The 14,712-nt window shown below is 43.7% G+C and overlaps 1 protein-coding gene across 2 annotated transcripts in view; it reads left to right on the top strand.

Moving 5' to 3' along the window:
• The window catches only part of cyb5r4 (cytochrome b5 reductase 4), a 66,257-nt gene that overhangs the window by 41,036 nt on the left and 10,509 nt on the right, over positions 1–14,712 (top strand). For both annotated transcript variants that reach the window (XR_013790229.1, XM_079503902.1), the window contains exons 12-13: positions 437–586; positions 10,942–11,092. Coding sequence is in view for 1 of the 2 variants with exons in the window: in XM_079503902.1 (XP_079360028.1) it covers positions 437–586; positions 10,942–11,092 (301 nt within the window). In the remaining variant the exon portion in view is untranslated. The remainder of the gene's footprint in view (positions 1–436; positions 587–10,941; positions 11,093–14,712) is intronic.

The raw sequence follows: 14,712 nt of genomic DNA, 5'->3' as shown, positions 1-14,712 counted from the left end.
CGTGACAAAATGACCAGGGGGAGGGGATCTTCACCCTTAATCTCAGTGGGTGCTATTTGGCTTATTATTTTTTCAGTGGGTGCCCAAGCCCTCAGGCACTCCCGAAGTTGACGCCGTTGCCTGGACTCCACGTTGAGGCCCTCTGGTGTAGCTTCCAGTGTTTCCAGTGCATGCACAATATCAACATTCAGTACCCTGACTCTGTTTGACCAGAATGGACCACAACCTTAACTAGCATAATTGGTAACACATGTGAAGGAAGTAAAGTAGATATGGCTGCTGTGCGTAGAGCCTATTTTGTACTTTTTACCGTGTCACATGAACCTCTAGTAACATGCATGGTCACCACAAAAGACAAAACAGAGGTCATGCGTGTTCTCCGCATAGTCTGGCATGGCATGTCACAGCAGCTCTGTCCTCTGTCTTCCGTGTCCAGACAGTGTCGTGGTGAAGCCGTATACTCCTGTGGAGGAGAGGCTTGTACCGGCCGCTTCGCCAGACTCCACGCAGGACTCCCACCTCTTTCTCATGATCAAAGTCTACCCTGACGGTGTCTTCACCCCTCATCTCAACAGACTGAACATTGGTAAGAGGCACAGTTTTTTGTTGTTTTTTATTAGTTTTATTGTCGTCTTGTCTATGTTTGTGTCATTGTTTGCTGCTCACTGTAAATCTTATATGCCTGTGCTCATCTGTTTCGGTCAAGAGGCTGTGAAGTTCATTCATAATTCATTTCCATACTTTATTCGTTGCCGTGGCAACTGGGGGCGGCAGCAAGGGAATGGAGACACAATGAAAATATGTCGGAAGACTGTATTGTGTGTTTAGTGCCCAAAGTCCTATACTAAGGCACTGGGTTGTACGGACGGCAAGGACGATATTCAGACGTATGCTTGAAAAACTGAAGTCCAAACTGTAAAATAAACGATATTTATTATCATAGCCGATCTGTCACCTCAGCATATACAATATATACTTAAATAAATCAACAATCAATCACTCAGCATACAGACCACAGCTCTTGTTGCACAGTTGAAAAATAAGGCATAAGATGTGCACACAATCCTCTGTGACATTCATTGAAAACACCCGTCCTTGGTTCTGGTGACTGATATTGGCCTAATATGTGAGGGGCCGTGTTTTTTCAATTACTTTTGTTATTTATTTATTCCATTTTCCCAAATAATTATAGAAAGAAATTAAAGTAATTGCTCACCAGAACCAAGGACAGGTGTTAAAATGGAGTTTTATGTTACAATGGGTTTGTATAAGAAGGGGGTGTGTCTGATGAAATTAATATCAAATATTTCAATACTGAATCAAGCAACTTAAAAAACTGTCTGGTGTGCACAAAACAGTGCAAAACAGTGATTTTATCGAGATCGTTTTATACTGATAAAAGACGTCTGTGGATGTCTTTAGCAACCAACGTGTTAAGTACTGTATGTATTTTAGTTCAGCATCTGTGAATAATAAAATAATACAAACTTTATTTATATAGCACCTTTCAAAATTGCATTACGAAGTGCTTTACATAGACAAACAGCAAAATACGCAGCAGAAAACCTTTCAACAAACAACAAAATATAATAAGCAGCAGGGGAAAACAACTCAAATATTAATAGAGATTGGAGGTGAAGGCTAAACTATAAAAGTGTGTTTTCAAAAGGGATTTAAAAGAGGACACTGATTCAGCGCGCTTGATCACTAAGGGCAGTGGGTTCTAAAGTGTAGGCGCTAGAGTGCTGAAAGCCTGTTGGACTTTAGCCTACAATTTTTTGATGGGATGTGCGTGCTTCCCTGTGGACTTTTTTTATTTTGTTACCAGAGGCGAACGGTTGTTATGAGAGCTGATTAGATATAATTCCCTGCTTTCTCATCCTCTCTCAGTCCCATCCTTTCCTGGGTTAATTTGTACGTGCCTCTCTCTCTCTGAGACATAGTACAGGGGCTTTCATTATACACACAGTCAGTGCACTTGCATTGCATTTACTTTACTGTCTCTAACCTGCTTATCGGCCTAATCTCCTCTCAGTCGGTCTTCTCTCTAAGGCCCAGGCCACACCACTCTGGATCTTTTGCAAAACGGATATTTTCGTCCGGATATTTTCGTCCACCCAAACGCAGAAACGCATTGAACACTGGATAAAATCACTGCAGTAGCAGGTTTCAATTGTAGGCTATATTATATTTGATTTTATATTTACACTTATGAGGTGCCAATCATATTTTTAATGAAGGAATAAGTACCGCATTTTAAAAGCCACCTAAATTGTGAGTGGAAGTATATGTTTCTTTCATTGTCTGTCAGCATGTCACACTATGTGCGTAAATCTCCAGATCCCGACTCTCGACTTTTCTCTCCATATAATTTAAAAATGATAGACACTTTACCATTGCTCTGGCGACCTGGCAAGTCCTGCACAGAAATGAATAGCAGAGTCAGACCTATAGAAGTGTCCACAACCAGTTGTGAGCTTGTAGAGTGGCTATATTTTAGGCTAATACAAGTTCACGCGCACATTGTCAGCATGTAGGCACAGTGACACAGTCAATGGTGCGCCCTAAACATGAGAGAGATGTGCCATAATGCGCACGCACGATGCGATCCCATTCACACCTCTCTCTCTCTGCACCCTCTCTCTCTCTCCTCGCATGACCATTATGCAAAATACAGCACGATATAGTTTCACATGCGGCTATGCACACACCACGCATAGACTTGTTGGTGTAGGCTACTGCGCAATGGCATTTGGCCTGGGTCCTTATTGGTAGGTTAATATCCACAGTTTATCTGTAGCGGTCCGCAATGAACCTATTGGCTTCGCACTCGGCACCAATACAAATGAAACTATTTGAATAAAGGTTGTACACATCAGTGAAATTAACCTCTGGGAAAATCCCTAATTGAGAGTGTAGACCTAGCAAGCGCACCACAGCTCATATTAGCCCCATATGTGCCCTCTCCCTACGCTCATTCTGTAGCTCCGAGATGAGGTCACAGAAAGAAACCCCTCCCACCCCGTTCAGAAACGGCGCATGTTTCCACAATTCCCCATTGCTTACCATTTTCTTAACAATGCACCAAACCTTGAAGTGACGTTCCGGGTTTACACTAATTCAACGTCAACAACGGAAAAGAAAATCCAACTTTAAACGGTTACACGAGCGTTACAGCGGTTGTTTAGCATGTTTTTCAAGGAAGTTGAAAAGCTTTAGCGCCTCCCCGGCGCCTCCCCTGGTCGAAAATGTCCAACTGACTTCAGTTCACTCGACATGCCCGCGCACACGCACCAATCCCTTGATAAACATGGAAGCGACTGACAAAATTCGCTTCGTAAAGGCTCGGTTCAAATCGCTAGTTGGATTTTCTTTTCCGTTGTTGACGGTAAATTAGTGTAAACCCGGAACGTCACTTCAAGGTTTTGGTGCATTGTTAAGAAAATGGTAAGCAATGGGGAATTGTGGAAACATGCGCCGTTTCTGAACGGGGTGGGAGGGGTTTCTTTCTGTGACCTCATCTCGGAGCTACAGAATGAGCGTAGGGAGAGGGCACATATGGGGCTAAGCTCATATAGGCTGAATGGCTATACGGGCTTGGGCACTACCCTACCATCTCTCTATATCATTTGATGAAGGCATATTAAAAACATGACTTGTACACCCAATGAAAATATAAACTTCACGGAATATATACCACTTCGAATTATAACAATCGGTTGAAGATTATCTGAATATAGCACGAGTCAAATCTCAACCTCTTTGCGCAACGGGCCATTGCGCTGAGGACTGGGCTGGCAGTGTTTTTTTTACCTATACTTGTGAGGACCTCTGCTTGACAAGCTGCATGTGGGCGGTGGCGGTGACATCATTGTTTCTCAAAAACTCCGTTTCGCATGACTACACCGCTCCACTGATCCGGATATTTTCGAAAATCTTCACTTATTTATCCGTTTAAAAAAACCTCCGTTTGAGTGGCCGAAAACGCCGTTTGCGTGTGGCTGAAAGGCCCAAACGCACAGAGAAATGTGCGTTTTGCAAAAGACCCATATACGTGTGGCCTGGGCCTAATAGTCACTCATTGTTCCCTCCCTCCCTCTTCTTCCTTGTTCATCAGCCCAATGACACAGCACTCTCATTCACAATCAATTATAGCCTAGGGCACATGAATGATGGTGTAATTAGTAGATCCAACATACCTGTTCTATCTGTTCACCCATCAGGCAGCAGGGTCCTTCTTGTATTTAACTGTCTTCATCTCTGCTGTCGGGCAGAAACCAGCTATGTCCAAAATATTAACCTTTTCAGGAAATTAAAGAAAAAGAAAAAAGGTTTTTAGAACTGCCTCATCAAAGTTAGTATGGAGACTTACTAGAATGTGTCCTTACATTATCTCATAATTTGTCATTCTAATCAATGGGGGGGACAAACCACAAGTTAGGTGGTTTGACTGACAATTTGATTGATTGATACAAAATCACACGCTTGTGTGAAATGAGCGGTGCCTTTGCATCACAATGATGACGTCTGATGTTGTCAACATCATGACGTCACATACATTTGTGCTCAAACGGACAGACGTACACACAAAGCTGTGCATTGGAGCGGCACTTTTGCAGAATGGGTACAGTTCAAGGAAAGTACTGGTCAATACATAAAACCAGAAAAAGCACTAAGACTTGTTTACATAAGGGTCCTCCATTCACAATTCATCAAAACATTTAAAGACATAGAAATATACACTTCTATGCAAAAAATAAATAATGATATATACTGTTAGAAAAAAAGTGTACGGTATAGAAATAAAGAGGGGGGGGGGGGGGGGCTTTTTCTTAACCCATTCAGGCCTGACGTCGAAATAAAAAAAAACGTTCGCTCTGAAAGAATATATATTCAAAGATTTGTGCCGCATTTTTACGATTTTTCAAAAATAGCAGACCTACAAGTTCATAGCGCGCCACTCGGTGGCGCGCTATGAGCTTGTAGATCTGCTATTTTTCAATAGCTAAAGTATAACATAATGCTTAGTTAAAACACCAAAAGGGGTTCCCGCCCAAAATGGGTTTAAAGCTTTAATATGACACACATGCGTCCTCAGGTCTAAATGGGTTAAGGATCCAATGGAGTAATGCCGCGTTCACACCAAAGGAAGCTAGGAAAAAAAAGCAAGCTAAAATCATTTCGAAGCAGCTTTTTTTTCAGAAAGTGGGCGTGTACAAGGTACCTGTCAGTCAAGCGGCCTGGAATGGCCTTGAGACGAGACGCGCATTTTAAAGTCTAAAATATAAAATAGCGGCTGTAGAGGAGAAATAATTATATATTTAGTTACATCATAACCTATTTATGGATAAATAAATAATATAATCTTGGTAAACATGCTTGTAAATAACTGAACGAGACGACGGACCGGTCTCGAGACTCCCTTGTCTACCCCCGCTCATGTGCTCATCTTGGGGTTGAAAACAGCCCCTGCTCCACTCCGCTGTCCTCTCCCCCAGGCCACGACTGAAACCCTCCGAGCGCAGTTGAAGCACAGCGATCGAATTCAATTATATATTTTTTAAATAGCGGCTCTGTATGTAATGTTAATGTTGATTTAGCAAGAGTATACCATATTTATGGAACGAAATACAATTGTATATATCCAGCACGTCATGGAAGCAATTAGAATAGCAATTAGAACCGGCGCTGTCGGTCTGTCACTAGGTGCGGTTCCATTAAGCCTTTGCGAAAAAAGGAAGCATATGTTCATTAAGTCGAAAAAAGAAAAGCGAATTGTCGGTGTTTCCATTAAACTGATAAAATGTGCATATGAAATAAGTTCATGAAATATGCAGTAGGTGTAGGTGGGACTGTTTTGCCAGTAAAGTGAGGCTCATGTAAAGTAGCCTAGTCCTAATCAATGTTGTGTAATGCTTGTCTTAATATCTTCTGGGCATGGTCGTTTATACTGTAAATTGATTGATTGCAGCTGCAAACAGTTGTGAATAACTTGTTTCAGCCTACACGTTTAGGTTGCTTATCTTATGCAATGAATATAAATAAGAATAGATGAAGCATATGCATGGATGGATCGAATAGCCTGCAGGGACCCAGGCAGCTAGGTTATATAAAAGTTTAGTCTCTGTGTGTGTGTGTGTGTGTGTGTGTGTGTGTGTGTGTGTGTGTGTGTGTGTGTGTGTGTGTGTGTGTGTGTGTGTGTGTGTGTGTGTGTGTGTGTGTGTGTGTGTGTGTGTGTGTGTGTGTGTGTGTGTGTGTGTGTGTCAGAACTAATCCACTCCATTAAGCTAGTCAAAACTGGAACTTCTTCCATCTGGCTAGAAATAAACAAGGAACTTACCACAACCGAAAAGAATGTCTACCTGTGTGCCACCTACATCCCCCCAATTGAATCCCCTTACTTTACAGAGGACTTTTTCCCCACACTAGAAGAGGATATCAGCTGTTTCCAGGCACACGGTCACATTGTAATTTGTGGAGACCTAAATGCCAGAACAGGACAAGGGCCTGACACCCTCAACACACAGGGAAACAAACACTTACCAGGAGGGGGAAACATCAGCTCCCCAACATGTCCCCCGAGATACAATCACGACAAAACAACAAACAAACATGGGTCACAACTGCTACAGCGCTGTCGCTCACTGGGTCTGTACATCGTTAACGGTAGACTCCGAGGGGACTCCTTCGGTAGATATACATTCAGCTCTGGGAAACAGCACGGTAGATTACTTTATCACTGACATAAACCTAGCATCCCTCAGAGCTTTCACAGTCAGCCCGCAAACACCCCTGTCAGACCACAACAGAACCACAGCCTATTTAAACAGATCAACACACAGACACAAAGAACAAACGCCAAACAAACTACATACTATAAGAAAACGTTACAAATGGAATGAACATAGCGCAGAAGCTTTCCAAAATGCTATTAGGCAAAAACAAGTCCAATCACAACTGGATCAGTTCCTAGAAAAAACCTTTGAAGAAAACAGTGAAAGTGTAAACAGGGCAGTAGAAGGCCTCAATCATATATTTGAACTAACAGCCTCACTAGCAAACCTAAAAGTATCAAACAGGAAAGCCAGAAAAAATGTTGAGAATGACAAATGGTACGATAATGACTGCAAGAATCTCAGGAAAAAATTAAGGAAACTATCAAACCAAAAACACAGAGACCCAGACAACCACAACACACGTCTCCAATATGGGGAAACACTGAAACAATACAAGAATACAGTAAGAGAAAAAAGAGATCAACATGTTAGAAACCAACTGCAAGATATTGAGGATTCCATACAGACAAACAGCTTCTGGGAAAACTGGAACAGACTTAATAAGCTAAAACAGGACGAACTACCCATCCAAAATGGAGATATATGGGTGAACCATTTTTCTAGCCTCTTTGGCCCAATCGAGAAGAACAAAGAGCAAAAACAAATAAAAGATAAACTACAAAACCTAGAGTCAGCCATAAAAGACTACCAGAATCCACTAGATTCCCAAATCAACCTAAAAGAACTACAAGACAAAATAAAAACACTTAAAACCAAGAAGGCCTGTGGGGCAGACGGTATTCTAAATGAAATGATAAAATTCACCGACCTCAAATTCCAACTGGCCATACTAAAACTCCTAAATATCGTGCTCAGCTCTGGGATCTTCCCCAGCGCATGGAACCAAGGGCTGATAACGCCACTCCACAAAAGTGAAGACAAATATGACCCAAATAACTACCGCGGGATCTGTGTAAACAGCAACCTCGGAAAGATCCTCTGCATGATCCTCAACCACAGAATTTTAAACTTCCTCACAGAAAGCAATGTCCTGAGCAAATCACAAATTGGCTTTCTACCAAAATATCGCACAACAGACCACATTTACACTCTAAACACCCTAATTGACAACCAAATAAACAAAAACAAAAGCAAATTATTCTCATGCTTTGTCGACTTCAAAAAAGCATTCGATTCAATTTGGCATGAGGGTCTGATGTACAAACTATTGGAAAGTGGCATTGGGGGGAAAACCTATGACATCATAAAATCAATGTACACTAACAACAAATGCGCAGTTAAAATAGGCGAAAAGCACACAGACTTTTTCCCCCAAAGCCGAGGAGTTAGACAGGGATGCAGCCTGAGTCCAACACTCTTCAACATATATATCAACGAATTAGCAAAAACGTTAGAACAGTCTACAGCTCCAGGCATCCCCTTGGCAAACACAGAAATCAAATGCTTACTTTTCGCAGATGACCTGCTGCTGCTGTCTCCAACCAAGGAAGGACTACAGCAGCAACTTGATCTCCTACACAAATTCTCCCAGACATGGGCCATGACAGTGAACCTAACTAAGACTAAAATCATGATATTTCAAAAAAGATCCAGCCGCCAAAACCATCAATTTTTCCTAAATACAATCCCACTAGAACAAACAAAAAACTATACCTACCTTGGCCTAAACATCAGCAGCACAGGGAACTACAACCAAGCTGTAAAGGACTTGAGAGACAAGGCAAGAAGGGCATTCTATGCTATCAAAAGAAACATCAAAATAGACATCCCAATAAAAACCTGGCTTAAAATACTGGACTCTGTGATAGAACCAATTTCCCTCTATGGTTGTGAGATCTGGGGACCATTAGCAAACCATGACCTTGAAAAATGGGATAAACACCAAACCGAGACCCTACACACAGAATTCTGCAAATCCATTCTCCGTACCCAGCGAAAAACACCAAATAATGCATGCAGGGCAGAATTAGGACGATACCCACTCATAATAAAAATAAAAAAGAGAGCACTTAAGTTCTACAACCACCTAAAAGAAAGCGACCTAGATGCACTCCATAAAAAGGCACTCACACACAGCGAAACTCTAGAGAGATGCCCCCTCAGCCAGCTGGCCCTGGAACTCCGGGCACAAACACAAACAGAGCCACGAGATAGAAAACCCATTGGACTAAACCAAATTATAAAACAGCAAAAGGAAAACTACCTGACACATTGGAAAGAAGCAACACAAAAGCAGAGTAAACTAGAATGCTATCTGGCCCTAAACCGAGAATACGCAGTGGCAGAATACCTGAGCACCGTGACCGACCCAAAACAAAGAAAAATCCTAACTAGGTACAGACTCAGTGAGCACAGTCTTGCGATCGAGAAAGGCCGTCATAGGCAGACCTGTATCCCGAGAGAAGACAGACTATGCACCCACTGCACACAAAATGAAGTGGAAACCGAGCTACACTTCCTAACCATCTGTCCATTGTACCAAGACATCAGAGACACATACTTCCCACAGATTACAACCACACACGGAGATTTTGAAAACATGACCAATGACAAAAAACTCCCATATCTGCTGGGCGAAGTACAACAATGTGCAAACACAGCAGCAAGATTTGTGAGTTGCTGTGATAGGAGAAGGATATCAAACGGAACACAACCACCCTAAAGACTAATCATTGTTTAGATTCCTGCACTATACCTGCATCCAGCGATCTTGGTACAATATAGAAATTGATCTATTGAAGATTCTGACGTTCAAATGTACATATTTTTTGTTTTGATTGTATTGATGTATTGTTGTATTGTGCTTTCTGCTTTGGCAATGTAAACGTATGTTTTCTCATGCCAATAAAGCCCTTTGAATTGAAAAATTGAATTGTGTGTGTGATTGTTTAGGCTACTTAACATTAACAATAATAGTTAATAGGGCTATTATATCACACACACACACACACGGATTGTGGTCTATCTATCCATAAATATAGGCTATCTATTCATCTACTGTCTTTCAACTTTTGCTCTGAGGTTCATCAATAGGCCTACATGAACGCAATAAACCAATTGAAATTATTCCCACAAATAAATCTTATCTATATGCGATTGGTTCATCAATACATGAATGCAATAAACCAATACAAATTATTCCCTCAAAAGAATATTATCTATGCGATTGGTTTATCGATACAGAACGCAGCAAACCAATCACAAAACACGGGCAACATAGAGGGGGTTTAAGTAAACCCTCATATGTCATAGCGACACCATGGATCTTCGGATGAGACGTCGGAGGCTCCTGATAATAATTGCCGCCTTGGAGGAGGAAGAAGTGTTGAGCCTTGGGGGGAGGTGGGGTGATCATTATGACACTGAAAATGATCATTTATAGTCCTCAGTTTAATTCAGATCAGGGATGTTCACATATGATACAACTGATATAAAGGCTATTCATTATTTTTTAAAGGTATGATTGACGGTGCCCGAGTTTCAACATGTACATGCAGCTAGCTACTACTGACTCACACACACACACACGCACACACACACACACACACACACACACACACACACACACACGGATGTGCACACGACCACAGAGCGGAGCGTGCTGCTCATCCCCTCCCCTCTTCCCGGGGAAGGTTTGGGGAAAAGGGCAGCGGGTCCGACACGAAAAAACAACCGGTTTGAACTATATTGTTTAGTTGTTTGTCTATCTATCTATATCTGCTAATTTATCAACCGTGTGTGTGTTTAGTCCACAACTTGTTGCTCATATTGTTGCTCATATAAACGTTTATTTCTTTCCATAAATATGCTATGGCCCTGCCAAATATTCATTCATATTACATATACAGCCCTTATTTAAAAAGTAAATAATTTCATAAAATGAACTGTGCCTGTATCCTCCCATAGTCGGGCAAGGTCCTGAACTGTCCTGAGCTAGAGCAGATCAAAAACTTAACCTGACAATGATCTGCAGTACAGAAACAGGAGGCAGAGAGAGAGGGATTGATGATGATCCGTCCGGAATCAAAGCCAGCGTGCCGGGGACATTGCAGTTCACTTAGGACTGGGAATATAATGCAATATAAGCTGCAGAGTGATGTCGCGTGGTGTCCATTTGACGACTTCTCTTTTCGTGGTTTCCTAGGTGACCACGTGTCTGTCAGCGGTCCAGAGGGTCCGTTCAGTCTCCGCCCCCTCCGTGAGGTCACACACCTCTACCTGTTGGCTGCCGGCACGGGGTTCACGCCCATGGCTCGACTGATCAGACTCACCCTACAGGACCTGGCCACAGTAAGGTGGGTGATGACTCACCCTACTACAGGACCTGGCCACAGTAAGGTGGGTGATGACTCACCCTACTACAGGACCTGGCCACAGTAAGGTGGGTGATGACCTACTGCATTTAGACTCACCCTACAGGACCTGGCCACAGTAAGGTGGGTGATGACCTACTGCATTTAGACTCACCCTACTACAGGACCTGGTCACAGTAAGGTGGGTGATGACCTACTGCATTTAGACTCACCCTACAGGACCTGGCCACAGTAAGGTGGGTGATGACTCACCCTACAGGACCTGGCCACAGTAAGGTGGGTGATGACCTACTGCATTTAGACTCACCCTACTACAGGACCTGGTCACAGTAAGGTGGGTGATGACCTACTGCATTTAGACTCACCCTACTACAGGACCTGGCCACAGTAAGGTGGGTGATGACCTTCTGCATTTAGACTCACCCTACTACAGGACCTGGCCACAGTAAGGTGGGTGATGACCTTCTGCATTTAGACTCACCCTACTACAGGACCTGGCCACAGTAAGGTGGGTGATGACCTACTGCATTTAGACTCACCCTACTACAGGACCTGGCCACAGTAAGGTGGGTGATGACCTACTGCATTTAGACTCACCCTACTACAGGACCTGGCCACAGTAAGGTGGGTGATGACCTACTGCATTTAGACTCACCCTACTACAGGACCTGGCCACAGTAAGGTGGGTGATGACCTACTGCATTTAGACTCACCCTACAGGACCTGGCCACAGTAAGGTGGGTGATGACCTTCTGCATTTAGACTCACCCTACTACAGGACCTGGCCACAGTAAGGTGGGTGATGACCTACTGCATTTAGACTCACCCTACTACAGGACCTGGCCACAGTAAGGTGGGTGATGACCTACTGCATTTAGACTCACCCTACAGGACCTGGCCACAGTAAGGTGGGTGATGACCTACTGCATTTAGACTCACCCTACTACAGGACCTGGCCACAGTAAGGTGGGTGATGACCTTCTGCATTTAGACTCACCCTACTACAGGACCTGGCCACAGTAAGGTGGGTGATGACCTTCTGCATTTCAAGGTTCTTTATTATTTGTCTCCCGAGGAAGAAATGTGTCTTAGACAAAGGGCCCGCATGCAAGCGTAGCGAGGCGGGTGTGTGTGGGAGTGTATGTGACGTATTAGTCCATGAGTTCATGTGTGTGTGTGTGTGTGTGAGAGTTATCCTGGAGAGTTCTTCTGGGATGCATGTTCTTGTGGTGGAAGATAGCACAAGTTGCTATAGAGACGTCCTCGCTCGTGCCAGTCCAGAGTCACAACAACAGGTGTCCGTGAAGATAGGGGTGGGTGGGGGGGGGGGGGTTGGGGGAATCGGATGCATATGGGAATCGGATCCCATATGCAATTCTTGATTTTGAGCGAGGGAATGTAATGCCTCATTCGTCTCTTATGTCTCTGGCCCTCAACAAACCTTGCAGGGCATTGAGTCGTTCCTTGTTGTTTTCAATCTTCCGGTCTTGAGCGGCGAGTCCCCCCCGGATGGTGTCCACCTTTCGATTCGATCGCTCCAGTCCGAGCTCCTACTGCTCTGGACAATTATCATGACGGGCGACTTAGGGGTCCCATTAGAAGTTCCCATCTTTCCGATTTTGCGATGCACAAGGGCAGTGCTCACTCCAATCAGCAACAGACCTGTTATCATATAACAATAAGATGCAGCGTGGGCAGAGAAGTACTTGGTGCGTGTCTGGGCGGGCCGCGGGGGCCAGGTCAAGTACAACTGCTGAGACATTTGATGACCTCAGGGTGGAAGGCTATACCAGTGCTGGAATTGATGCTCTCCCTCCCACAAGTAGTGTGATCAGAGGTCACATCCAACGAGGTGCTTTCTGGCGCATAGGGCTTGCCACCTGCTTGAGACGGCAAAGGAACCCAAGTCAAGACTAGAGCCAATGGAACATGGATGGGAGGAGCACTTTACACTTTACTTTACACGGTACACTCCTGCCATCAAAATGTCTGAAGCCCTTACCACCCAGTTTGCTCACAGTATGCAGTGTGTGTGCAGGGAAGTGACACTCGACGATGTGGCTGCTGTGCTGATGGAGTTCCATGCATAATATGTTGCCATGGATAACCCCTCATGTAAAAAGTAAAAACCCATCACACTAACTTGCATGCACACAATGGTGCACTTTGTGTGTTTGATTTTGTTTAGATTTTATGGGGGACATTTATAATTGTTATATTTTTAGGTTCATGTCTTGTTATAAATAAAACAAATTGTGGAAAAAATACAATAAAAGTGACAGTAATGACAAAAATCGGAATTGAATTATTGAATAAAAACATTTATATTGATAAGACAAGATGATACCTAATGGTCAAAATAGTATCAGAAATGAATTGAAAATGTCACAATTAGTTGCATTAGACTTATTGCACCTGTTCTTACTCCTAACAATGGCCAGGTTATGGCCAAGGTCTTCGGAATGGCAAAATTACCTTGACCATGACCTTTCAAGGTCAATAACACCCAAAATGGTTAAAATACTGTCAGAAACGAATTCCACACACCTGAATTAGTCAGGACGGAGGTATTACATGTGTAAATACACCCAGAAACAAAAAAGTTGTATTTTCATCATAGCCGATGGCGGCCATATTTGATGTGGCCATTGCGCCATTCGTGGCACTATGGCGGACGAGCACCTCGTTGATTTTTCATGTCTAGGGACCCAATGACTCAGTTCAGGTGAGAAATTCCCCCAACACCAAATTGCGAGAAGGTCTACAGGCAGGTACAGGACTACATAATGCCAAACAGATAAACATCTTCGCTGGGCTCCTCCGATCCCAATTTCCTTGTTAGGATTTTGTCAATAGCGTTTAAAGACCAGTTCGCCAATTCCATGTTTGAGTTACGAAGTTCCGAAGAGGCAGTGTAGAGGGGTGCTCCAGGGGAAGACAAACGAGCGGGTAGGATAGAAACACGAGGGGGGGAGAAAGAGAGAGAGAAAAGACCGCCTCCGGTGAGAGCAAGAGAATAAATTTAGGAAAAGAAGAATTTAGACTCACCCTACAGGACCTGGCCACAGTAAGGTGGGTGATGACCTACTGCATTTAGACTCACCCTACTACAGGACCTGGCCACAGTAAGGTGGGTGATGACCTACTGCATTTAGACTCACCCTACAGGACCTGGCCACAGTAAGGTGGGTGATGACCTTCTGCATTTAGACTCACCCTATAGGACCTGGCCACAGTAAGGTGGGTGATGACCTTCTGCATTTAGACTCACCCTATAGGACCTGGCCACAGTAAGGTGGGTGATGACCTATTGCATTTAGACTCACCCTATAGGACCTGGCCACAGTAAGGTGGGTGATGACCTACTGCATTTAGACTCACCCTATAGGACCTGGCCACAGTAAGGTGGGTGATGACCTTCTGCATTTAGACTCACCCTATAGGACCTGGCCACAGTAAGGTGGGTGATGACCTATTGCATTTAGACTCACCCTATAGGACCTGGCCACAGTAAGGTGGGTGATGACCTTCTGCATTTAGACTCACCCTATAGGACCTGGCCACAGTAAGGTGGGTGATGACCTACTGCATTTAGACTCACC

This window comes from Electrona antarctica (genome assembly GCF_951216825.1).
Source record: "Electrona antarctica genome assembly, chromosome: 6".
In the NCBI taxonomy this organism is placed as follows: Eukaryota; Metazoa; Chordata; class Actinopteri; order Myctophiformes; family Myctophidae; genus Electrona; species Electrona antarctica.
The sequence above is the reverse complement of the archived record's forward strand: the minus strand, read 5'-3'. Positions and strand labels throughout refer to the sequence as shown.